Source organism: Aptenodytes patagonicus, chromosome 2 (assembly GCF_965638725.1).
Source record: "Aptenodytes patagonicus chromosome 2, bAptPat1.pri.cur, whole genome shotgun sequence".
NCBI classification, from domain to species: domain Eukaryota; kingdom Metazoa; phylum Chordata; class Aves; order Sphenisciformes; family Spheniscidae; genus Aptenodytes; species Aptenodytes patagonicus.
Window position 1 is genome coordinate 61,494,110 of NC_134950.1, and position 26,257 is coordinate 61,520,366.

General features: G+C 35.6%; 1 protein-coding gene across 2 annotated transcripts in view; it reads right to left on the minus strand.

Moving 5' to 3' along the window:
* The window catches only part of CDH19 (cadherin 19), a 124,313-nt gene that overhangs the window by 70,622 nt on the left and 27,434 nt on the right, over positions 1-26,257 (minus strand). The window contains exon 3 of one of the 2 annotated variants that reach the window (XM_076330051.1): positions 9,384-9,487. In XM_076330051.1, coding sequence (XP_076186166.1) covers positions 9,384-9,408 — 25 coding nt within the window. In that variant the 5' untranslated portion in view covers positions 9,409-9,487. Of the gene's footprint in view, positions 1-3,071; positions 3,177-9,383; positions 9,488-26,257 lie in introns of those variants that run through there. The other variant, XM_076330049.1, reaches the window with a different exon arrangement.

A 26,257-nucleotide genomic window follows, 5' to 3' on the forward strand; every position in this document is an offset into this window, starting at 1 on the left:
TGCTATTTTATTTACCCATGTTATTTACCACTGACTGTCTTAAAGATCTGTAAAATACTGAAACAGAGTTCATTTTGCAGAGAGATTTTATCCTGGCTAGATCTGAATCGGAATAAATACCTAAAGACAGTGTTCAGGCACACTGAATTCAGTTATTCTTTTGTTATTTATGTTTTATGGTTTACTCTGCTAGGATGTGTTTTGGCTTCCAATGTGTCAAAATTCCATGTAAAAAGTAAAACAGGAAAATGTTAAGTGACATCTTGCACTTCCTCTAATGTTTAGTTAGCAATTTTAAGGTTGTAACAACTGTGACTCATAAGGTGGTGGTGGGGGAAATAGTGCCAATGCAAAAAAGAGTTTTTCCTCCACAAATTTAACATTGCATCAGAATATATAAACTTTAGAGTTCTCCCTTAAGGTAGTCTTAGTAATCTTATTTCAGGTATTATTCTATTTTTAGTTCCAGTACTGTAGTTGCAGACACAAAGTCTTTTACTGAGGTTTTACTTCTTTCTCCCTCCCCCCCCCCCCCCCCCGAATTGAATATCATTTATGTTGTTGTTTATTTGAATGTTTCTAATTTTGTTGTCTCAAAAGGAGTTTGATTTAACAGTTAGGTCAGTGGCCTGAGAATGAGGGATTCTAATTTAATATCACCTTCCATTTACAAGGTCTTCACTATGTTTGTGTCCCTGATAGAAAGCCTGGGAGTAATGTCCTTTTGCAAACATTGTTAACAGTTGCAGCTTGTTAGCAGCAGCAATTGCAATTCCTTTTATGCTACAGGCAATGCAGCTGTGAGGAGGAGACCTGGATCTGTGTATCCAAAGCACAATTATGTTCCCAGGTCTGTCACGTGGTCTTGTTGACATTGCTCCACCTTCATCAACTTCCTCTGTAATGGATATGTACCTCCTCTACTCAGCAGGGTCTGGAATGAAACCTCCCACAATACTCAGGATAGCTGAGACTACCATGCATACTCTCTGGCTTCTTGATTCATTTGTCTTCAGAAACAAGTATTTTGCTGGGTTAAGAAGGTTGAAAGGATGGATAAGGAAGACATTCTGTTACGCCTTTCTTCCTTTAGCATCATGTAGACTCAAAATGGCTTGGGAACATAGTTGAAATAGAGGAAAAATTAAGGGACCGTAGTGGAACCCATTTCTGCTGCCTGTGGTAGAAATCAAGACTTTCTGTGACTTGCAAAGTAAAACGAGAATGATTTTCACCTACAAAATAACTAATACTTTAATTCAGTATTATCTATTGTATCATTAGATCTGTTGGCAAAATTACCTGTTTTAAATTAAACTGATTTAAGAAATAGTCAAATCTTTCTGATTAAGCTAAACAAGAAGTTTCCAAGTATATTTATAGTGAACATGATGCAAAGACTACACAATGGAAATTTCACCCCAAAGAATTATAAAGTATCAAAGCAAATAAACCAAAGGGCAATGATGAAAAGCAAGCGGTAGCTTAAACCATGGGCATCATTAAAATCTGCCTGTATAGCATATCACATATTGCTTTCTTATTTCAATGCCAAAATGTGTTGATATTGTCTGATATTTACTTCAGGTTGGTAATTGTAAAGCATTCTGAAACAGAGAGGCAACATATTGAGTTCATTTTTAAAATATTCTAAATTTTAGCAGTTCTGAATGTAAAATGTGCATGATAATTTCATAAATTACCTAACACTAGGTTAAAATAGTTACTTTTTTTTTCTAAAAATGCATGGTTTTCCATAGTAGATTTGTAATTTTTTCTTCAATTTTACGCTACTTTTCTTAGAGTATTTTGTGGGCAAGTCCCTCTTTCTTCCTCCCTCCTTTACCTAAAAATAATTCCAAGAATGGATTTTCATTGTCTGCTAGCTCTTACACCAATGCATTTTTTAGTCTGTAAAAACTCAGAAAGTCTGAACTCCAGACACAGCCTTATATTCATTTTATGTAAGTGCTTGGTTCAACACTTCTAACAGAAAAGTGCTGAACATTGAAATATATCATTATAACTCCTAAAATTGACTCCACAGACCAATTTTTGCACCTTAGTGCAAATTTATCCTAGTATAAATTAAAAGTAGTTTATTTGGAGTGCTTTTGCAACCACAGCTGATTCTAAATTACAATCTATTAAGAAATAATGATATAATCCAACAGCCATGTAATTCCTACCAGTTTCATACCAAAATAATTTGTAGACATGAACAAGCTGAGAGACGTTCAACATTTTAATAACCAATCAACAGTTACTAAATATCTCTGGGCTATATTCTACTGGCTGTTTCTTGACTACAGTCTAATCAGAGAGTTTGAACACGAAAAATAAATTGTAGCTCTACCTCCTAATAGAAAACTTATGAAAGAAACATGCAATACAAATATTTTGATAGTATATATACTGCATTGCTCTTTGAACATCTTATTTATTAACAAATTGCCATTTTACACTTGAGATCCAACAACAGTAGAGACATCCCTTTTTTGTGGTCTGAAAGACTTTGCAGTTGCTAGGTGTGGGATTATAAAGAGAAATGGGAACAGAAATGTGAATATAAAGTTAAGGCAAAATTAAAAAAATAATATTATTATTGTTACAGTAGAATGGAGAGTAGCAAGCCAGGGAGTATTTCTAAGTGTTCCTGTAAAACAAGAGACTTTTCACTTTTCTTGATGTCACCTTCAGAAATTGTAAGCACATTTTAGTGACAATCACTTGCATGAGGGTAGATGAAGCAATCACAAGCAGTCTGTCGGAGGTGGGGGTCTTGCAAAAACAGATTGATAATCAGCATGACAATTTCAATGTGCAAGTTGAACACAAAACAGGCATGGTATTTCCTCCAGTAAATTCAACTTAGAAAGTTGGATTTCCACAGCTATAGAAGTTAGTCGGTGGACTCTGAGGAAACAACAAAAGCAGATTTCTCCTTCTAGAGGTTTTGAGTGGCTTCTGGGTTTGTTTTTGCCTGTTGTGGTTTTTGCACTGGAGACACCCAGCTAAATGTTTTAAATTTGATTTTTGAAGATAATAAAGAAAAAAGATAGACATCTTACCTGGGTAACCTCAGGGCCTTCTAGGTTTAAAGAAATGAGTATTGTAAAAGTTGAATTAAACATCTGATGCAGAGAAGTAAACAATTCTCTTTTACTTCACAGATCCTCGGAAAGCTTTAGGAGTTACAGCTTCCTGCCAGTATAAGTCACTTCTGCTTTTAGTTTTGAAAACTCACAGTATGACACTGCTTACTGCATGCTATTTTGGGTGCCCTGAGTAAAACTATGAACACAGGCACTTTTGTGCAAAACATCATAAGGCCTCTCTGATGTTCATTCAGAGTTCAGAATTAAAATGCAGAAGGCTCTAGCAGGCAAAATACAAGCTGATTTTCTTTTTCCTAGTGGAAAAATAAAGTGCTCCCTGGCAAGTAACCAAGGTGGTGGGAAGGTAATTCATTTTGTGTGAGCGTATTTTGCAAGTGAAAGGGATATGCCCTCTGTTTAGAGATTAGTCAGGGAAACAAGTGATCAATTTAGAGTAGTCACAAAAGTTAGTCGAAAAAGAGAGTTTCTACAATCTGGTTTTTGCCTTCCAGCCTTTTTTTTCCCCAAATAATTTAGTTTCAAAAATCTTCACACTGAGAAAAAATAATAATGCAACAAGTTATATTTTTTTCATAGAAATTAAGTTTTATCTTAAGTCAATTTAGGAAATTTTGAACAATAGTTCAAATATTCATTGTGCATTCCTTGTGCTCTCAAAAAGAAATAACAATATTTTGGGAATAAACAAGAACTGTGGATTACAGTAACACTTCTGTAATTATTATGGAAGATATATTTATGGTGAGATAATTTAGAGCTTAGTGCTATATCAGTGTTAGCTCCAGGCCGAGAAGATTTCTAAGAAGTCCTAAATGGTAAAACAACAAACATGACATTTTGTCAGACTTAATGTATCCTGTTAATGATAAAAGTAAAAAAAAAAAAACAAAAACAACCCAAAAAAACCACCCCAAGAACTTCTAAAACGGTTTTAGATTTTCCACTATTAAATTAGTAGCTGAAGGAATAAATATGTCTTCAGTTGACAGATTTTTTTTTTTCTCCTGCCTCCTTTAAACAGAAAATTTTGACATCTCGAGAAAAGTTACTTCTCCCTCTTTCTTCCCCATCCAGTCTAAGAAAATTTAGCAACTGTTCCTATGTGGAAATTGAAAAACTCTTCTCTGTACTTTTGTCACATATTTTTAACATATTTTTTTTCTGGAAAGGGAGAAAAGTAAATTCTGACCAGCCCTCAGACATTCTGGAATCTCATGGCGAGAACACAAAAGATGGTGAATGAGGAAATGTGATTCTTCAGCATATGTAATACTATCAGAAAACACAACTAGATAGTGTTGCCAGGTCAGAGAACAACAGCAGAGCAGAACATGGTCTGCAAAGGGAACAGTTCTGATTGATACATATGTGAGCTCTGGTAGCTTGGCTAACACTGAATCACTTTTTACTGTATTTATGTCTAGATGTCAGGGGCAAATCAGCCGGTTCCAAATAAATACAAACCCCCCTAATATCACAGACCTTAAAACTTGAAATGAATGGGCTTGAAGTAACACAGGAAAACTGTTCATCCATTATGTCCATCTTGACACAGTCAGAAAGCCTTATACTCTCTAGGAAAGTATTGTGTACACTATCTGAGCAGCTGGATTTTTGTGAGATTATTCAGAATTACTTCTCAGTCTTTTGAGGATGATCTTCTGATAACTTCCTGACGATTATCTCTTCCTAACTACTTCAGTATAAGTAATATAGTTTCTGTATCAGACTGGAAATGAACACAAAATTTATCAAATTATATACGTTTTCAGCTTTAAGAAGTAGATAAATAGGTTAATTTTTTTTTTCTCAAATCAGAACAAACATGATAATATACAGTTTAAGGTTCTTTGATAACACTGTGTTCTTAGAAAACAAGCTGACAAAGATTTCTGGTGCTCTTACCTCAAGCATTTTTGCCTGTGCTAGGCAAAACTTCATTTCTTTGTCTAAAACTTGATGTTAGTTTTGAGTGAGGGAATCAACATAAACTAAGATCACATTTTCATATTTTCTGCACTTTTTATCATGTTTGTCTGTTTGTTTGTTTAAGAAACAGGAAAGTTTGGGGAGAGCTGCTATTTAGTAAGAATGGTTGCATCCTACTTTTGGTTTATGGGCTGACATCAGCTCTGCACAGGGTGAGGTATAGCAGATGCAAAATAGAAAAATGGGAAGAGGAGAAGGACGCTCTCCTAGGATCTGAGGAAACTGAAGAAGTGTAATTGGAATTCAGTGATATGTTTCCATTTACCGCCTGGAAAAACAGGGTTTTTTTAGCGATGCTGTTTCTCACTGGTTTTCTAGCAATACAGAAGAGGTGACGTTTCATTTGCAGGTCAGAATTAACTGGACATAGGTGTAGGAAAAGGGTAAAACCATTGTTGACAGTTGGCAAACAAGATACGCTCATTTACTGAGAATGCTGAATCTTGTTACAGGATGTAATCTAAGAAAGAAGTGCCATGTGAAGTTGTCCTGGTTTTGGCTGGAATGGAGTTAATTTCCTTCCTAGTAGCTGGTACAGTGCTGTGTTTTGGATTTAGGGTGAGAACAATGTTGATAACACACCGATGTTTTAGTTGTTGCTAAGTAGTGCTTACACTAGCCAAGGACTTTTCAGCTTCCCATGCTCTACTGACTGAGAAGGCTGGAGGTGCACAAGAAGCTGGGAGGGGGCACAGCCAGGGCAGCTGACCCAAACTGGCCAAAGGGCTATTCCATACCATGTGATGTCATGCTCAGTATATAAACTGGGGGAATTTAGCTGGGGGAGGGGTGGAGCCGCTGCTGGGGAACTGGCTGGGCATTGGTCAGTGGGTGGTGAGCAATTGCGTTGTGCATCACTTATTTTGCTTCTTCTTCTTCTTCTTCTTCTTCTTCTTATTATTATTATTATTATTATTATTATTATTATTATTATTATTATTATTATTTTCCCTTCCTTTTCTGTCCTATTAAACTGTCTTTATCTCAACCCATGAATGTCGATCTTTTTTTTCTGATTCTCTCCCCCACCCCACTGTAGGGGGGGGTGTGTGAGCAAGCGGCTGTGTGGTGTTTAGCTGCCTGCTGGGTTAAACCACAACAGTCCTTTTGGCACCCAACGTGGGGCACAAAGGGTTGAGATAACAACAGATCTGACCAGAGTGTGTTAAGGTAAACTTGTTATATGCATTCATTATATTGGTTTAACAGTCTCTGGTCACAATGTTGATTAATTTACTCTCAAAGTCAAAAGACAGCAGAATTAGTAGCACAATCAGCGTGAATGGGCAACCCGGTTCTGAGGAAACACATGAGGAGCTCTACTCATTGTTTGAGCAAAACCTTACTGGAGGTTTAGAGGAGTTGAGTGAACTTTATTTTACCTAAATAAATAACTGAGTTGTCATATAGACACTGGGGACTGAGAAAGAAACTTCAGAATTCCAGTTAAACTGTTTGGAGTCTTTTCCTTTTTCATTGTATCTATTGTGATTAAAACCAAGAAGTTTATCCATCCAAAAGCTGCTGCTTAAATTATCCATCCAAAAGCTGCTGCAGAGACATGATAATAAAATTGGAATTAAAATGCCTATACAATTTAAAACTTGGTAACTGATCAGCCGATTGGAATATGATATCTATTAATTTATTTTAAAGTTAAATTTCTGTTCAAATATAATGACCAATCATACTTTGTGGATAAATATGTATGTGCTTTAATGACTTGAAGAAAGACAGTCCTAAGAATTCAGTACAGTTAATTATGTTTTTTTTAAGGAAAATCTATTCCATTTTTCAGAAACTAAAGAAAAAATAAAGATGGGAAACCCTAGGAACATTGTTTATTTTTAGACAGAATAAAGACCACCATAAAAAAAAAAAAAAAAAAGAAAAGGATTAAAAAAGGGTCAGTCCTCATTCAAGGAGATGAATGAGACTGTATCCTCATCTTTGACACTTGCTTAATTGGACTGATCTCAGAAGATTTCACTCTCTTGGGTTCATTCAGTGGGATTACAGGTAAATAGTTCTTCCCTTGATCACTTTCCAGTATGAGGAGAATTCAAAATACAGACAGACCCTTTGGCAAGGGCAAATTATTTTCCTGAAAAATCTTGGCAAACCAAAACGGGAGACAAACAAAACCTAAAAAAAAAAAAAAAAGAAAATAAAGGGGGGGGGGGAAGAGAAAAAAAGGAATATATTTTGTTTCTTCTTATTTAATTTATTTGTTGTTTAATTATTCTTCTACTGTGTTTGTGGGCTGCATTTACCCGAGGCAGGGGTTTAGAGGAATTCAGTGATAGGATTTCAGTTCTATCCACCTGAGGGGGGATTTCTCTCATAAAACACAAGGAAAAAAAATAAACACTTTATACGCAAAACAAAACTAGATTTTTTTCTTTGAAGATATTTGTCTCTAGAAGGTGAAAAACGAATGAATAAATTGCATGTATATTAACTTGTAGAAAATAAGAAGCCATGGTTTTATCTACAAATAAAGGTGATTATTTTAAAAAGAAAGCAGTTTTAAAAGCTTCAGATTTTGGAAAATGTTAAATGAAGTTAGTCAAACATCTGTCGAGTTGTATGGCAAGCTGCTATATAAAAGCAGCATATGTAAAGACTTATCTAGTAAGTCCTGTCCTCAGTTTTGCATAGGAATACATTGCTCTTGTGAACTAAAACTGGGGGGAAGAGGAGGTATTCATCTCCATATTTGGTGGCTGAATATCATGCAGTTTATGATGTTTTTACAATTGTATAGATCATTGGCATTAAATATGAGAAGAGTGAAGTTTTATTCTTTTATTATTTTTGTTTTATATATGGTATTTCCAACTTCCAAGTAATAGTTTATAACCTTTGCAAATACATCAGGGAGAAAATAAGGTAGGTTATTCAAATATTGATCTGATATCAGAGTAAGTTGAATTTACTCAGCGAGGGACAAGGAGAGAGAGGGACAGAACTCAAGGTTTCAAGGGAAATGATTCTCCCAAATCACCTATACCCAAATCATGGCTCTTGTGTTTGAAATAAGCATTTGGAATTTGCATCAAGCTAAGCAGAATTATTCCAGGCTGGGTAAGCAGCCAGCACAACACTGCTAAAAGGTGAGGAAGGCGCTGTGAAAATAGCAGCAGTGAGGTATGAACAAGAGCAATGAGAGCATTCATAATATCTTCATCTGTGGGGACTCAATACTGAATTTTGCAGATTTGTATCAGGGTTGTTTTTTTTTTTTTTTTATTGTTGGGATCTTTACTATTTCTAGACAGACATTTTATGGGGATTCAGATATGCAGCTTTTCCCGAAGTGAGTCTTACCTATTACCACTTAAGGGAGGCACAGCTCCAAGAGGAGCCAAGTGGAACCAAGAGAGGAAGGAGAAATGGGGTTTGGAGGGCTGCATAGGCTGAAATGCAATCATGTTTTTGCATTCCCAAGCAACATCCTATCACTATACAGCATAAATATACTATGCTGAATGAAAGCATTTTGTTGAATAAATGCATTTCTTTTTTTTTTCTTCCACTTTTTTAAGAATTCCACTGCAACTAAAATTGAGTTCCCACTAAAATATGTTATAAATCACAGCTTCTGGAACAGAAGTTAGAAGCTACACATGAGGCAGTGTAAATACAAAAACCGCATGGATTAATCCACAATGCCAGTGAGACTCTTTCTCATGGAATTATTTGGAATCAGTTTCAAAATCTCTTTGTGTCTTATTTGTTTCAATATTTAATGATCAACTTGTGTGTTTTTGCATTTTTCCCATATGATTCTGTGCTTTCTGTGTTATGAAATCTTTTTTTTTCCTCTTTTATTTTTTTCCTTTCTTTTTTTTTTTTTTTCCCAGAGGGGAAAGAATTTTAATAAATTGCAACAAAGTATAATTACTTAAGATAAGTGTGCACTTAGTAGTATGTATGAGAAGTCTGTGGAAATGGTGCATAACCTTCTTAATTAAAATAATCTGAATATCACACTGAAATCAGATCTTTCCAAAGATGATTCCTTTACTTTCCTTTCCACTTTTCTTTTCTCAGTGAATATTGTTATGATAGAATACATTGTATTTGGAAAATAATATGCAGACACCTTATCTTTTCTTGTTTATATTCCCGTCACAAGATACAACCAACAGGAGCAAATTCAGAGCAGGAAAATCTTCAAGATGATCCCTGGAAGGAATGGAGCTCCATTATTCTCTAACTGTTACACACTGTTTAGATACAGATTGAATGAAATTGGGGATGTCGTCTCACCTCTGTCTTTAGCCCAAAGTGTCATGCTGATGATCGCATCCTAAGAAGAGCCTGAATTCAGCTGATTTCTGTAAGTAACTAGTTCACATTCTCCCACCTGTCTCCTGCAGAGAAGACAGCAGCTGCTATTAGATACAGGTCATATATAGTGCAAGTCAGAATTCAGTTGTGAATTATTATAAAATATGTTGAAGAATAACATTCTTTCCATTTGGTTAGCTATGTAACCCTCATACACATTTTCACATACATGATCAATCTGCTACAAGTGTTATTCTACCTCTATGGTAGGTAGTGAAGTAAGTATTAGTATACCCATTTATATGTAGAAAAAAATGAAGCGTGAAGGTAGAAGAAATATTAGAAATATTAAAAGCAAGTTCACGAAGACTAAATCTATAGCTGTGACTGATCAGCCCAGTGTTCTGCTGCATTATAACCTCTCAGTATAAAAACTAGTGTAGAGATTAGTACGAAAACTGGTATAGAGATTACATGGCCAGGTCACCCTAATTTGGAAAAGACATTTATGCACAAATTTCAGTGGCAGAAAAATAACCCTGTTGTATTAGTTCAATAAAACTAAATGAAATATTTCAATTTCAGAAATGTCAAAGTTTGGGGTTTTTTTTATTATTTTAATTAATTCCCATGACATTTCCGTTCCAAAAATGAATGAAATTAAATAGAAGAAAACAAAATAAAATGAAGGATTCCTGTCTGAAGAATTTCATAATGTCAACATTTCATCCCATGTCCCACCAGCAAAGCCAAAATGATAGCTTGGAATACAATTGTGAAAAGTAAAAAGCCTTTGAGATGAGCTGCTGGGTAAGGAAAAGATCCAAACCTCATCTCTCCTGCCAAGAGGGAGAGGAAAGCAGAAGGTCAATTTTTTTTTTTCTTTTTGTTAATGGGTGCTAAGAAGGTGACATAAGACAAGGTGCCCTCACTCTATGCTTCATGGACCACCCTTCATCTCTACATTTTTTTGATTTCTAGGTACAGGATAGGGGAAAGCAGTAAGGCAATGTTTTTGAGCTCTCTGGTTTTCTAGAATGAAAAAAATGGGCTTTTCAGTTACACCCTAAGAAAAAGTCTTTCAGCCAGCAAAAATGAAATTAGAAGAACCTTGCTTTGTTTGACACCAATTCCCCTCCCCCTCCCCCTTTTTTTAAGGAATTCCCCCCTGTTTTTATTTGTTGTTCTAATTAAGAGGGAAAAAAGTTTGGGGATGTCCTGGTTTCGGCAGGGATAGAGTTAATTTCCTTCCTAGTAGCTGGTACAGTGCTGTGTTTTGGATTTAGGGTGAGAACAATGCTGATAACACACCGATGTTTTAGTTGTTGCTAGGTAGTGTTTACACTAGTCAAGGACTTCTCAGCTTCCCATGCTCTACTGACTGAGAAGGCTGGAGGTGCACAAGAAGCTGGGAGGGGGCACAGCCAGGACAGCTGACCCCAACTGGCCAAAGGGACATTCCACACCATGTGACGTCATGCTCAGTATATAAAGCTGGGGGAAGAAGAAGGAAGGGGGGGACGTTTGGAGTGGTGGTGTTTGTCTTCCCAAGTAACCCTTATGCGTGATGGAGCCCTGCTTTCCTGGAGATGGCTGAACACCTGCCTGCCCATGGGAAGGAGTGAATGAATTCCTTGTTTTGCTTTGCTTGCGTGCGCGGCTTTTGCTTTACCTGTTAAACTGTTCTTATCTCAACCCACGAGTTTTCTCACTTTTACCCTTCCGATTCTCTCCCCCATCCCACCGGGGGGGAGTGAGCGAGTGGCTGCGTGGTGCTCAGTTGCCGACTGAGATTAAACCACGACAGGGGAAAAAAGTTTTCTTTTTTTTTTTTAAATTGTGTTTTGTATTCAGCTTCAGAGGTAGACTCTTGACACAAGAGAATTTAATACAAAGTTTACAGTTGCATTCTGGGCACAACAATTTAACCTCAACTGTCATTATAACAACACTAATCCTAACTTGTTTCCTTTTGTTTTTACCTAGAGGGTATGTGATTGCTTGCACCATATTAATACCTATCACAAACTGAAAGGATTGCTGGTTTAGTTAAATAAAATAATTATTTAAAAAAAAGCAGAAAGATCTGAGTTTAAAGCATTTTACCTTCCCAAAAAGAGGGCCAAATTAATAACTTCATCTGAAATAATTCACTCTACCTTTTGTAAAATATCTGAAATCAAGCTTATAGTGTGTTTTATTTGTTTGTATTTCTCACTGTAATATCCACAGTGAGATTCTCCTATTTAATATCTGTATACAATTGTAAGTATTAACAGCATGTTCTGTCTAAAACACAATTTGAAGTTGCACTAAAATCAATGGAAACCCTAAAGCAACTGGCAGATCAGTTTATGTGGGCTTAAACATCAGAATCCTGAATTGTTCATAAACAATACCAAATTTTATAGTTTGTTTGTTTTTTTTAAATGCTACCACAGTTGCTATTAAAGAGTTAACATAGCATTGCCTAACACAAATTTATAGCTGGTATAACGTAAGTCCGTCTTATCTTTATATGTCAAAGACAGGTCAGATAGATAGTACTGAGTAACTGCTGCTTGTGAAATGCTCCTATTTGATCTGTAAGCAGGATGGGCAGATGTAAACTTATCTACCTTCATTGACTGCTGTGTAGTCTACGCCAATTAGACCAGCTGAAGACCCTGACATGAATGCTACGTGAGTAACAACATGGAAACACATTGACCTCTAAGAGTCAGAGGCCCAGGCAACCAACAAACAAGACCTTGTGTGATAAAATCTGAGGAGAAAAATCAGCCTAGTTACACTGAGATGTTTTATAGTACACTGAAAATATTCATACACTTTGAAAACCATCAACTGTTTATGCATTTTACCATTTGGTACCAAGCATATAAGCTGTTCATATGGAATTAATTTTTATGAATGTGTGTTGTTAAAAAGCTTTACCCACCGGAGAGAGAGGAAAGGATATATGTGTGTAGTTGATAGTGGTGTATCACAAGGACAATGAAAATAAAGTAAAAATATAAAATAAATAATTTAAGCTGTTCTTTTTTTTTTTTTTTTTGGGGGGGGATTGCTTTTACAAGACAGCAGAGAATAAACAGGAAAGCTGTGTAAAGATGGAGAAGCAATCTTGTGAGTGACAATTTCACAGCATTTAGGAAACTTTCTGCCAGCTACTGGAGAATAGAAAAGAAGCAAAAGCCAAAAAAAAAAAAAAAAAAAAAAAAAAAAGAGAGAGGGGGGAAACAGCCGGATCTCCTCTCCACAATTATACAGAAATCTAGCTAAAATTAAATATGTTGTAGATGCATTAAGTAGGCTGGGGAGAGAGGGTAGGGAGAGACTAACTATTCTAAATTAAGCACATCCAGTTTATCTTTCCAAGAATAAACCAGATGGGGAAACTGTGATTGGATCAGCTTGGACATTAGCCAGATGGAGGACCAGTTTTTCTGGCAGTCAGGAGAAAGGGGAGAGCAACCTATGAGAAGCACAGCAAGGTCCCAGACAGATGAAAACATGGGTAGCCCAGGAGCAAGGTCAGCCCTGCCTTGGGTGCTGGCCAGCTCACCCGCAGCCAGATGGAGAACAGCTCATGCAGCGGTCAGGCCACTGCCTTCAGGAGCCATGTCCCCTCCCGTGCAAACAGCAAGGCTGTGGGTTTTCACACAGGGAAGGAGGCTGATCGGAGAAGGAACTGTCATTGCCACTTGATGACTCTCCTCTTTAGAAAGGGTTTAGGGATTCAGGAAGCTAACTCTAGCAAGGGTGCGACAGAGGCATTTGAATTCTGTTGTTTGGTACAAAACACTGAAGCTCTACTTTCTATTTTTGATGTTGGCCAAATACCTTGCTTCCTGAAGTGCAAAAGAAATACAAAATTATCCAGTATTTTCAAGATTACCGGTAACATTTATTATAGGCCTAGTCTCAAATTTGACTGCTCCTTAGAGAACTTAAAAGTATAATTCATATTATTATTGCTATTAAACTAATTAAAATGTTTGATTTTTATTTCACAGGGAAAAAAATGAAACATTTTTCAGTGTTCACTTAAGATAAAAAGTCTGGCATAACTTTCATTAGTATAGTACTGTAATTTATTTGTGTTACCCGAGTTTTAATTCCAATATGACAAATTGAAATAATGCTTAAATTGCAGCCCCAAAACAGTACATTTGACCATTAGGTAAAACTTTTCACTGTGTCTTGGTTTTTTATATGTGAATATTTTATAAGCTGTAAAGGTTAAATCTTCCTTTCTCTTCAACAGAAATGTCATGCCTGTATCCAAATGCAGATTTGAAATCTGAATGTTTACAGCATAAAACTGTGCAAGGATGCATGAGATAGTGGAAATCTGAGTTAGTAAGTCTAGAAACTAAGATCCAGAGGTGATATATATGTAGCTTCTTTCAACAGGTACCAATGTACCAAAGGTACCAAAAGACACGATTTATCTGCCTGGTTACACTTCTGAGCTTATGTGATTCTATGTACCCTCATAAAATTGTTCTACTCTGCAATAAAATGACAGACTTTGCAGTAATGATAAATATAGCTCTTTATCTTATACCTCATCTTAATCTCAGTGATGAGTGCTGTATCTGCTAGAAAGCTAAACGTGTCCTGGTATGCAGGGCCCCTGTATGCTGTGGAGGATTCTCTAGTGATGGAGGTTACCTGGTTGGAGTATGGAAGATCACTGAAACTGGTATGAGGAAGAATATCAGAGCTAAACTTAATAAACAGTGTACCCATAGCCATATAGTTCTGCACTACATTATATGGACTTGCCAGCTTGGTTTCTTCCAGCATTGGTATCTCCATTTTACCATCTCTATAGAATCATAGTTTCCCAGTGAAGTAAATTCTTAAAACCAAATATTGCTTCAGATCTTTGCTACCATCAGTCTGGACTGTATTTGTTACGACGAAAGTAGCAATTTCAAGATTTACAGCTCGTTAGTTTAAACTATGTTACAGAAAACAAAATAAAATGGCATATGCCATTGTAAATTCTGTCTTACAAATATGCTCCAGGCCTGACCTGGAGAGAATAATTTCTGCATAGTCCCCCACGTGGCTCTATATTAATTGAAAAACTATCTACTATGCTGGAATCTATGAAGACAATCAGTTAATCAGAGTTCTACTGTCAGTGACCTATTGGCTGACTTTGGAAAAATTAGTCAATTAGTCTGTGATCCTATAATTCAACTTCAAGCATCTTCTTAGGACCATCTTTTTCAAGAAAGCAAGCACAGCCTTCTAGCTCAGTAGAATGATGTCATTGCTTGTAATGGGCTACAGGCTTTATGTTGAGAAAACAACACATGCTCTAGGACTTAACAGGCTTTGTCTGGATTAATTTCTGAAGATCTTTTTTATCTTGTTTAACCATAAAAGCTATTATCCAATGATCAGATTAATAATTATCTGTTTTTTTTTTTTCTCTTTGTTTAGCTTTGTAAAATTGTGTAACTATGTATACACATGCATATGTGTTTGTGTGTATAGCTATATACATTTTGGTAGCTGCTTCATATTAATATTCAGCAGCTTTTTGGTGTAGAATGAACTATCTAACCCTGGAGTGAAATGCTGCATAGAGCAGGGAAGGCACAGGATAAGAGCAGAGGCCTTAAAATTATGGGCATAGGATAGTACCAGAGATGAGATACTGTTTTTTTATGAAAAGAATGCAACCTGATATCGTGGGTAAACATGTAAAACATATCATATAGAATCATAGAATCATAGAATCATTAAGGTTGGAAAAGACCTCTAAGATCATCAAGTCCAACCGTCAACCCAACACCACCATGTCCACTAAACCATGTCCCTAAGTGTCTCATCTACTCGTCTTTTAAATACCTCCAGGGATGGGGACTCAACCACTTCCCTGGGCAGCCTCTTCCAATGTTTAACCACTCAATATAGTGGTTTTGAGTGGTTAAAAAATATATATATTTATACATATATTTATATATATATACAGCCAAATATATAGTGCATTTGGCTGTGACATTGTCCTGCAGGCCAATGAAGAAAGAGCAAGGTACTACAAATGTAAAAAAAAATTGCTTCAGGCAGTGAGGGGGAAGATGCTATCTATATCAACATTTAGTTCCTTCTAGTGAAGGGCTAGGGATGCTGAAGTTTCAGTGTACAATTTCCCTCAACCCACACTGAAGCTATTGACCTCAGCACCCAGCAGGGCACTAGAGGGGATGAACACTTCACCAAAGAAAAGGGGAACATACTAGGAAATTTTAGCATATTAATTTTAATTGTATATATTTTGAACTAAAACTTATTAAGATGGTAATTGGGCTAATAATAATAATTATTTCATTAGACTCTTGAGACTTTAACTAGAGTAACAAATTCTTTATTTTGAAGATAACGTGTGTTTGTTGCCCTTTGTTCACAACAAGATTTGGGACTAAATAATTCAGGGGAATCCAAGCAACCTACTCTACAACTTGGATGCACCAAACTGGTAGCACAAGTATGCATGTACCACAGTGTTTCAGAGTTTGAGATTCTTTGTTCATCAGATGAGTTAATGTTGGCCCTATACCATGATGTTTTTGAGATTTTCAAGTAAAAAAATTAATGCTTACAAGTCGTTATTTATATGACTTTGCTCAGCATTCTGAACAAAGCAAAAAATGATTTAGTATACACACAGGCATACACAATATAGATAATAGGTGAAAAAGAGAATGTTGCATTCCCATTTTAGTTAAGAGATTCAATAGGAAAATTTAAGAAGATATTAATAGCTTCAGTTTTGCAATCTCTTCCTAGGTCAAAGCATATACTCTGCATGTTCAATTATTAGAAGGAAAAAAAGTAAGCTTCATTAACTTAGTAAACAATCTGATTATTATAAGCAATAAACTAAGTTCTCAAAAAAATTGCATGCAAACAATGTATCACGACAATTGATTGAAGTAAAAAATTTTTATTTTCTCCTGGTTCATGAAACTTTCCGGAACCTACGTGGTAGGAACATTAATATTCAAATATTTCTTCTTTAACACAGTAAATAAATTCAGCTTGTAGTCTAGTAACGATATTTCCAGTGAAAGTTAGATGATTTTGTCCCTAAATGCCCAAAGAATCTCTGATACAAACACCACAGATTAATTTTTCTCAATTAATTTATCTGACTAACCAGCTACAGTGGGTATGTAAAGTATTATATGCCAGTAGGACTATTTCAAAAAGGCTATCTTCAACAAAAGCAGAAACAAAGTATTCAGAATAATATCCTAAGATTCATCAGAAAAGTAAGGCTTTCTCATCTTCTGTTTTTAATGTCACATGACACAAAATTTACATATTATAACTTAGTACTTTTTTCAACCTAAAATTTTACAATCATTCTTAAAATAAGCAATATAGAAAGGGAATGTAGAGCTGTTCAAAACATAATTCATAAGTAATAAAATTAACATTCCCTATTACAAGGAATAATATTCATTCCTTAGAGGTCAATGATAAGACATTTCATTTTTAGTTTTATTTGACTTTCTGCCCTTTTTGCTTCTAAGGCCAATACATTGTCACAAACCAACTCACTCTTTCATATTACATCTTTACATCTTTGATTTATTTCATAAATCTTTCAAACTACTAGAAATGTAATTCTGTAAAAATTAAGGGCACAGCTCAAGGAATAAATTTATTCTGAAGTGCTACCCCACTAGGTTAATAATATTGTTAGTTTTTCGTATTATGTGCAGTAATGTCTAGGAGACTAACAAATAACAAGTTTATTGTGTTAAGTATTGTACATACGGAGAAAAGAGTAAGTTCCTTCATCCAAAAAATATGTAATCTAAATATTTCAATGAAAAATGAAAGGTTCTTCTGCTCTTTTTAAAGGTTAAGTCTGTTATTCATAAATTTAAAAAATAATTCATCATCTGTATATGCTCTGTTCATTTTAAGCATAATCAGGAAAACATCAGAAAATGGATTTTTCTATCAACAGTAAAAATAAAACTTGCAAAAGTTTGTATGTTCAGACCAGAGCACTTCCAGTGCAATGAACTTGTAATCTTTGAATTGTCCATTATCTGTGAGTCTGAAAAGCTGTCAATTTTTCAAGAATATACGTTTGTATAAGATTTTGAATATTCTGCTCAGTGACTCTAGCAGATCAGAAACAGGAAAAAAAAAAGTTCTGAGATCTCAGCTTCTGTGCCTTGCCATTCAGGAAGTATATCTGTAAGTGCAAATGAAAACTAGAAGTTTAAATTTTCACAGATATTTTTAAAAGCCAAAAATTGTGTATCTGTGTCTACTTTGTATTCAGTTCTTGATTAATTCAAATTACTTTCCTTGTCTGTAAGAAAAAAATAAAGTTATCTAGGCGTTTTATACACATAAAATTTATTTTGACTGTATTTGACTGCATTTCTACCATATTGGTTACTTATACAAGCTTACAAGCCATGTTATTCATAACTTAATGTAATTTCCAGCCTTCTTTATCTAAACTGTAATAAACTTAAGAGGGATAACCACTTACAACCATCTTTAAAGATATTTGTGCATGACCATGGCTTCCTCTGAGAATGTTCATGTCCATGACTTTCAAGGCTACCTAAGTTATGTTCAGCAGAAAATTGGAATAGGTCCAGTATCAGTACAGAAGTCATTGCAGAAATGTTGCAGTAGCCACAATGGATGAGGCCAAGATCTAGCTAGAATAGGAGCCAGTCTTCAACAGTTGGTAATGTTAACCTGGTCCAGGAAGTTATAAAAATACTGTAGTAAGTGATTGTGGGGTAACATGATTCCCACTTCTTTTTCTGAAGTATCTATGTCGAGAGGCTGATCAAATCCTTAGGTGGTTTCAGGTTTCTCCAACCTTACCTTGAAGACAAAGAAAGGCAAAAAGTGTTTCCTACGGAGTAGGGTAGATCTGGAAGAGAGCTCAGGTTTCTCAAATGGTGGTAATACTGCACATTGGCCTGAATAACTGAAGCCTTTCCACAAAATGTGTAAGTTGAAAGTATGTGTCATGATACCCACTACAGTGGGGTGAAGTACTCTGCTTGGGCACAAGGACTGGTTAGGCTGCACTTCTTGAAGAAATGGAGAGTAAGTTAGAATCTGAGCAAATAACTCCACCAAAGTTTTAATATGTAAAAAAATGATAACTCAGAATTTACTATCTGACCCATAACATTCAAGATTTGCGTTCTGAATTGTTCTATTTCTTGTTTTTGGAGCAGGTGCATTAGCAGTCTAGGGGTTGGAGGGATTTCCAAGCCTAATGTAAAGAAAGTATCGTAAAGGTGACTTGCCTTATACTAAAAATCTCTTTATAGTAAAAGAATAAAACACATAGTTTTCCAAAGTATTGCTAAAAAAAAAAAAAAAAAAAAAAAAAAGGAATACTCGGCTCTGTGTGGAAGAGCAGTTACCAGGAAAGAGCAACACCATTAGATATGCAGTACAGATATCTCCAGATTCTAGTACACCCAAATTGCTGCTCAGGATAGCGTGGTAATATGTCCGGATTGCTTGTTTCTTTTCTGCCAGGCTTGAAAGAAAGTTGTCGATGGAAGCAGATAATAAGGAGTACTATTCACTCCATCAAATTTACCCAGGGTGAGAGAAATTGTAATCTGTTATACGCTAAGAATCAACTATACAATAAAAGAAACAAAATCAGCTACCTTGTAAAATACAATGATATGAAATATAACTTGATATTAAACTGGAAGTCTGAAAGCGGGTAATTATTTTAAAATATGGCACCAAATTAAGGAACAGTTGGTATTTGCAAAGAACAGATGTTAAAGATCATTATTATAACCACTGGCAATATTGTATCTTATAATAAGTAATATAGTAGCACAAAATAGTGTGGGAGCAAAAGGAAACCTATGTTGACAATACTCACAGTTTTAAGGGCAAAAACCGGTCTTAATTAATGTTGAGATCTTAAAAATATAGTACATACCTTAAATAATCTAACAAAGTCATGCTTTGCTCATAAAAAGAGAAAGTAGAAATAAAGTTCACCAAAATCTCTGAATAAAGAAAGAAGCTTAAAGAACCGTGGGAGTGACACCTTATTATGTAGTGCTAAGTGGGAAAGAGCTTCTCACATCTGCAATGGAGCAGATGACAAACATCATTACTGTGAACATCAATATCAGCATCTAAGTTATACGCACATTTGAACAGTGCAAAGGTGCTACTCCCAATGGGAGATGTCACTGCCTGCTGCTAGCCAACCAAGGAAAAGAACGACGTTTCCTGTACCCTGTTGTAAATATACTGTTTTGGAATCAATGGGCCATTCAATGGAGAATTAAAGGAAAGATACGAAAATTTAAACCAGTAAAGTATCTAGCTCACAGCATAGGTAGCTATATATGAAACAGGAAGGAATTACTTGCCAGAAAACAAATACACAAACAAAACCTCCGGAAGAGTTTCCAGAAAAAAAACTCATTTAAAGATAGAATGTGCCCTAGCCTCAGTAACTCTGGGGTAGATCCAAGGGTGGGGGGCAGGGGAGGGTTGTGGTTTTGTTTTGATGTTTTTTTTATTTTTTTTCCTGAAGTTAAGGACTGTCAGAAGCTGGAAGACTAGATGAGCTTTGAGAAAGAAGTTCTGATAATGGTCTGCCTTGATCCTCCCTCCTTCTTCTGCCTTTTTTTTTTTTCCCCCTACCACTGGTTTACAAAGAAGACATTGTCTTGAGAAGGTATGCACCTTCTTTTTGTTGATGATAGCAGCAGTAACTTAAAACAAACAAACAAACAAACAAACAAACCCAAAAAACATATCCATGTAAATTATAATAAAGGCATTGGAATTTTCCCAGTTTACATGGGAGAACTTCACTTACTTGCACCTTTGTGCAAGGTTTTGGACCATTTTTTTCAGGCACTTAAAATATCTTCTACATCTTGAACTTGACTTGGTAGTCCCAAGTTTGTGTGTTAATATTGCTGCTTATTATACTTATATTTTATTTGTTCCTTTCCTACCTTCTAATAAAGAAATAGAATCTGCAAGGATAAAAAAGACAGGAAGGGAAAGACTTACATAATGTAATTCATACAAAAGTGCTGTAAGTGGCTCATTTAGATATAGTTTTGACATATGGGCTAAATTAAGACTTTAAATAGTGCAATACATCTTTTAATGTAAAAGAAAGAGTATAAATGGGACTCAATTAATGAGCGGAAAATGTAAAAGACATTCTGGAAAAGCTATAAATTGCTTACTAAAATAAACCAGCAAAATTAATAGATAATGACTCTTGCAGCTCACTGTCATGTCCTTTTAACCACAACATCCATCAGAAAAAAAATGCTTACACCCAGTTATTTTACTTATTGAAGCTGCATGGGTGAACACTCTGATGAGGATAATTGAAAGTCTCTTAAATTGCCAACACAGAGGTAAAGCAGGACTTTGGATAAAAAAAAAGTTAATCCTTCCAGCCCCATGTGTTCACGAGTGGCTCCCTGCTTCTGAAGTAACAAAGAGGCATCTATCAGCAAGCTCTTGAATCCTCAAGGTGAGGGGATGGCTTCTGGTCCCTCCTCCTGCTCCAGGGAGGCTCTGCCTGCCTCCCAGGTTGCTCCTTCTGCAAGGGGAGATGGCCTGCAGATGGATGGCCGAGCAATGCCACAGCAGGCAGCCCCGCGGGAGGGGGAAAAGTGCAGGGAGGTGGGGAAGGGGCAAGTCTCTGCCACAATTCAGTGGCACTGGTGTGACGGTTTTTCTTCCCCAGGGCCAGGGAGGAAGGGCACAAGGCAGCAGGAGACATTGCTGTGTGTTTAGCCACAAAATGATTAAGACAACAGAAGGTTTTATTTCCTTTCCTATAACTGTTGATGCTACCACTATTACCATCTTGTGAGATAAATAATTCACTTCAGGCTTCAACAATTTTATTTCATGCTTACAAAGGAAAAACTGATGAGATGTTATGATTATTTATATTACTGCTGTGAATGGTGACTTTGGCACTAACATCCCAAACCAATGTATAGTTCTGCTTTACATAGTAAAAAAGCTACACGTGACAGTTACCATCTCATCTTTTATTAGTGAACTACCATTTAGCTCCTCAAAGAACAGCAGATTTCTTTTTTCTCCTTTTTTTTTTTTTTTAGACAGGTATGTATAATGCAAAATATTAAGATTATTTCTGTTCTTTGATTTACTTGTATGAAGATTTTTTCTTGTTGCAGTATTTTTAATTACTTCTAAGGCAATCTAGCCAAGCATGCATCTAATGCTCTACCACTCTTAGCAGTGCCTTAGACTTCAATGAACCTTTGTGTATTATTATTCATTTTATCTGATTTCTGCCATAACTACAGTTCTAGGATGGGTTTTTTTTCTCCTGTTTTCCTTCTTGGTGCTTATCACACACATGGTACTTTCTGATTATCATTTTATATGTCATTTACTATAACACTGTTTCCGAGGTTACTAGAATGCTCTCATTTATTGACTACAGAGTAGCTTCTCTGTGCCTTCAAACATTTCTGACTTCTTTTCCCCATTGATTCTTTTTTCCAGTTCTGTTTTGCACACTGTTGGAAATGGTCATGCACTGATATTTCAAAGAGGGACAGGAGAAGACAGAAATTACATCAATAGAAGTAAAACAGGTACAATATGCCCTACCTTCAAACTGCAAATTATGATCTGAAGGGTCCTTACTCTGAAACTCAGCAAATAATAGGGGAAGCCTCTTTGGAGAAGAAATGTAGGCTCTGGCCTTCAGTAAGCTTCCAGTGACAATAAATATTGATATCTTTCTTCAAAGCATTTCAGATCTGGTAAACGCATCTTTTCACTAAATTTCTCTTAAGCAGAAATGTTCACATCATTTCTAGTAATTTTGTAAGCCCTGTCATTCAGCTACATTGGGCATTGCTGTTGTTTTAAAGTGATGGTGTCTTTGGCAGGGAATGCAAGGGATGTTGTGGGGAGGGCGAGGATGCAGTACTTCTACAGTGATACTGGAGCAGGTTTACAAGTTTAGAGAGAAACATGGCAAATTATAAGTCTGTGCTGACATTCTTGGATATATCATCATCTGGAGACAGAACTATCAGAAATTAAACCGCTCATGATAAGCCTACGGAAACATGGACATATGGAGGTCTTTATGTGAACACACTGTTTCTATGTGCTATAGATATCAAATTTTTCTTTTTTTTTCCCTCTGTACCTTTTTCTCCAGAGGAAAGATGGAGAAACCTGGCCACTTAGGTATATTTGTTTTCTTATAACCGCATACATTCACAGGCCTGAACCTTTCTATCTGTAGTTTATCATAAGCTGTTTAATTGTGTTACTTCGCTTTGGTTACAGTTTAATAATTTTAGGTATAAAGAAAAGATGCATTTCTCTGTTTGTTCTGGGAGCTTCATGCAACTAAATAATATCAATATTAAGTTTGGTCATTCACACAATCCCAGGGATAAACAGTGCAATGATTTAGATATAAGTTGGTAGTGTGGCAAAATGTGATTGAGAGCAAATATTGGAGTCAGAGTCTCGAATGTAGAGGAAAAGCAAGCTGTTTTAAAAGAAATTAAAATATTACAATAAGGGTAACATTTCAAATGGATAGAGATAAAGAACATTACATCTGAATGTTGTTGAACCACCCAAGCAATAAGATCATGTTATAGATAGGACAATTGTTCCACAGAACTGAGGAAAAGCTCATCACGCAGAATATTTTGAAAGACCTACCCAGTTATTGTGGTGTTTAATAAAGAACAGCTTAATCATGATAGGGCAGTATATTACAGTATATGACTTTTTTTGGTATGCTGAAATCTGCTAAGAACATAGGACAAAGGAAAAGAAAAACATGAAGGAATAAGATAAAGTATTCACCATGATCATCATAGGTAGGACAAAAAAACAACGAACGTCATTCTAAGCGAGAGAGCATGAGGATAGATAACAGGGGAAAAAAACTAACAGCAAAAATAGATAAGTGTTATTTATTGGTTATAAAATAATAGGCATTGAGATAGGGGTGATTTATACAGGAATTTATAATGTGATGTAGCAAGAAAAAGTTTGAGGGTGATGGAGGTCTAGCTGCAGGAAGGAAGTTGTGTAATAACATTTGGCTTTTAGACCAGACTATTCAAACATCTGTCAGCAATGTTTTAAATTCAGCTGATTCTGCCTTTGGATAAAGGAATGATCTAGTGTTGACTTAAGGTTCATCCCAGTTTTATTTCCTATGATTCCAGGGTTCTGGGATATGAGGTCATCTTAACATCATGTCTTTTAATATCAGAAGATTGCCAGAACAATTTGTTGCAAAAGTCAGTTTTCAACAATGTAATAATTGTCCTTAGGCAATCCTTCTACTTATTATACATCACTTAGAGATTGAATTATACTGCATGGATGAAGACATTTTCAGTCTTCAGTAGTTTTTAAACCCATTGAATGAATTGTGGAAGGAAGCACCCTTTTAAAAAAAAAAAAAAAATCTCCCTATACTTCTCTGAAATCTTTTAAATCTTCTTATGCCATTGGCCTCAGAATGTGTTTTTTTCCGTTCCTGTTCTTGTGCCTTTGTAAGCTCTCATCAACATCACGTAGTCTGGCATCAAAACTAGTAAGGACAGTGATTTTGATTTGCACTAGTGACTACAGCAGCTGGACCTCATTTGAAACTCTGGTCCCATTCTGAATTGATTATAAGATCTGTAAAAACATAATGCTTTCTGTCCTTTCTAGATCATGAAGACAGTCTAGCAAGGGCTGACCTCAACTTTTACATTTACATCCAATCTTTGTTTTTGAAAGTCAGTGAAATAGAACAATCAATAGGTTTGCTTCCTTCAGAGAAGTTATTTCACTTCTGGATTAGGATTAATTTAAAACCATTCCTGAGGCTTCAGACCCTGGTCAGATAGAAATTACAGTTTTAGGAACCTGTCAAAGAATGCGTCATTCACTCCTACACAGAATTAAATAACTACGTGAAGACAACCAAATAAAAGAGCAAGCCAGGAAGTTTGTTTCACATATTCACATAAATACATGTATTTTTGCATTAAATATTTGAGACTGGAGTACTGATGCCAGAGTGTGAGGCTTATTTTTAATATGAAGGTTTATCAATTTTAAATAAAAGACCTTGCACAACTCCCAAATGCTTTTTTTGCTCAAAGATAAATAGCTTAGTGGCACTTACGGAATTTTCTAAAGTGCTTTACATCAATAAAAGTTACTATCATGGGTATTTGAGTGAATTTTTATTTCACATTGAATTATTATTTATGTCATCCCTGCAGATATATGACTCCTGTGCAACATATTTTCACTAAGATTTAATAGGTTATTCCTAATGAGTTATCTTCTCTTTCTTTGCAGTTTTTTCCCATAGTAGCAATTGTTGCTAGATAAAATCATATTTTTTAAATAGTGTACCTCAATGACATTTTGTAGTGGAGAGTGTGTTTCTGAACTGTTAGCAGAGCAATACTTAGGAGATAATATCTCATACAGGTTGGAGTACTCTCTATTTATATGTGGTAGTATAATAAGAAACAACATGACAGGCTAGGAGGAAGAACCTTGAAGTGGTAGCTACCTGTGTAGAAATTAAAATGGAGGGAAAGAAGTTGAGTCACCTTGTGCTGTCGTATGTGTGTCACACTCCCAGATCAATGATCAATTCTAACAGGATACAGGCACTTGCCCTAGTGACCTCAACTTGCTGTTGCTAGTGGTTGTCAGTTACTGCTGTAAAGAATAAAAAGAAGAGGTGGACTGACGATAAATTGAAGACAATGGAGGGGAGAAAAAAGGAAGACAGTTGGATAGAAATCTCCAGACAGTATGAATCCTTGGAGAAGGACTGTTGACCCAGCAAGTGTCATATTTGCTGAGTTTTCTTTCTTTTTTTTTTTTTTTGAGTGTGTGTATGTGCAATTTCATGAAGCTTCATTCTCATGCCAAAAACTATATTTCACATTTATGTACAGCCTACCACACTTTCTGAATTGTAAAAAATAAGAATGATTCTGATGAAAGAATAATTGAATTCAGCACTTGCATGTCTCTAACACAGAAGTCAAACAAAGAAATAGCTTAGCAATGCACAGCAATACTCTGCAAAGAAAAGGAAACTTGCTTTGCTAATTGACTAAAGATCGTATCAGATACAAGATGAAATAGCCAAACTGTTTTATTCTGGGTTTCAGCAGACTCTGTTTCTTTTTGAACTCCAGTATTGTCAGGGAGATGAGTGAATAGCTAGCTTTGTCCCAGGTTTCTTCATTGTCTAATCTATCAGTTGTGGTTTTGATCCAAACTAGAAACCCCGTAATTGACATAATTTTTATCTGCATTCCATTTTAAAACGAGAACAGCAACCAAAGAGCAACTCAGGATGTGACTATTTAATTGCTGCTTCTGTGTAAATTGAAAGCAACCCCAAAATGAGTGATCTAGCTTAATGAACTATACAGTGATGATAAAATGTGTTAAAAACATGCAGTGATATAGACATAAAGATTAAAGATATGAAGATAGCTATAAAAATAGATATAAAGATATAAAGATAGATATAAAAATATGAAAATATAAATATATAAAGATTTAAAGATTAAGTTAAAAAGTTATGAAGATATAAAGATATAAAGGTATAAAGATAGATATAAGGTTATAAAGGTATAAAGATATAAAATAAACTCCACATTTCTTCTATAGTAGAGAATTTTCACCTCCCATGTTTACCTACGGGAAATCTCATGGGGCAGATCAGAAGAACTCAATAGTCACTGCTAAACCATATTTTAATGTCCAAGACA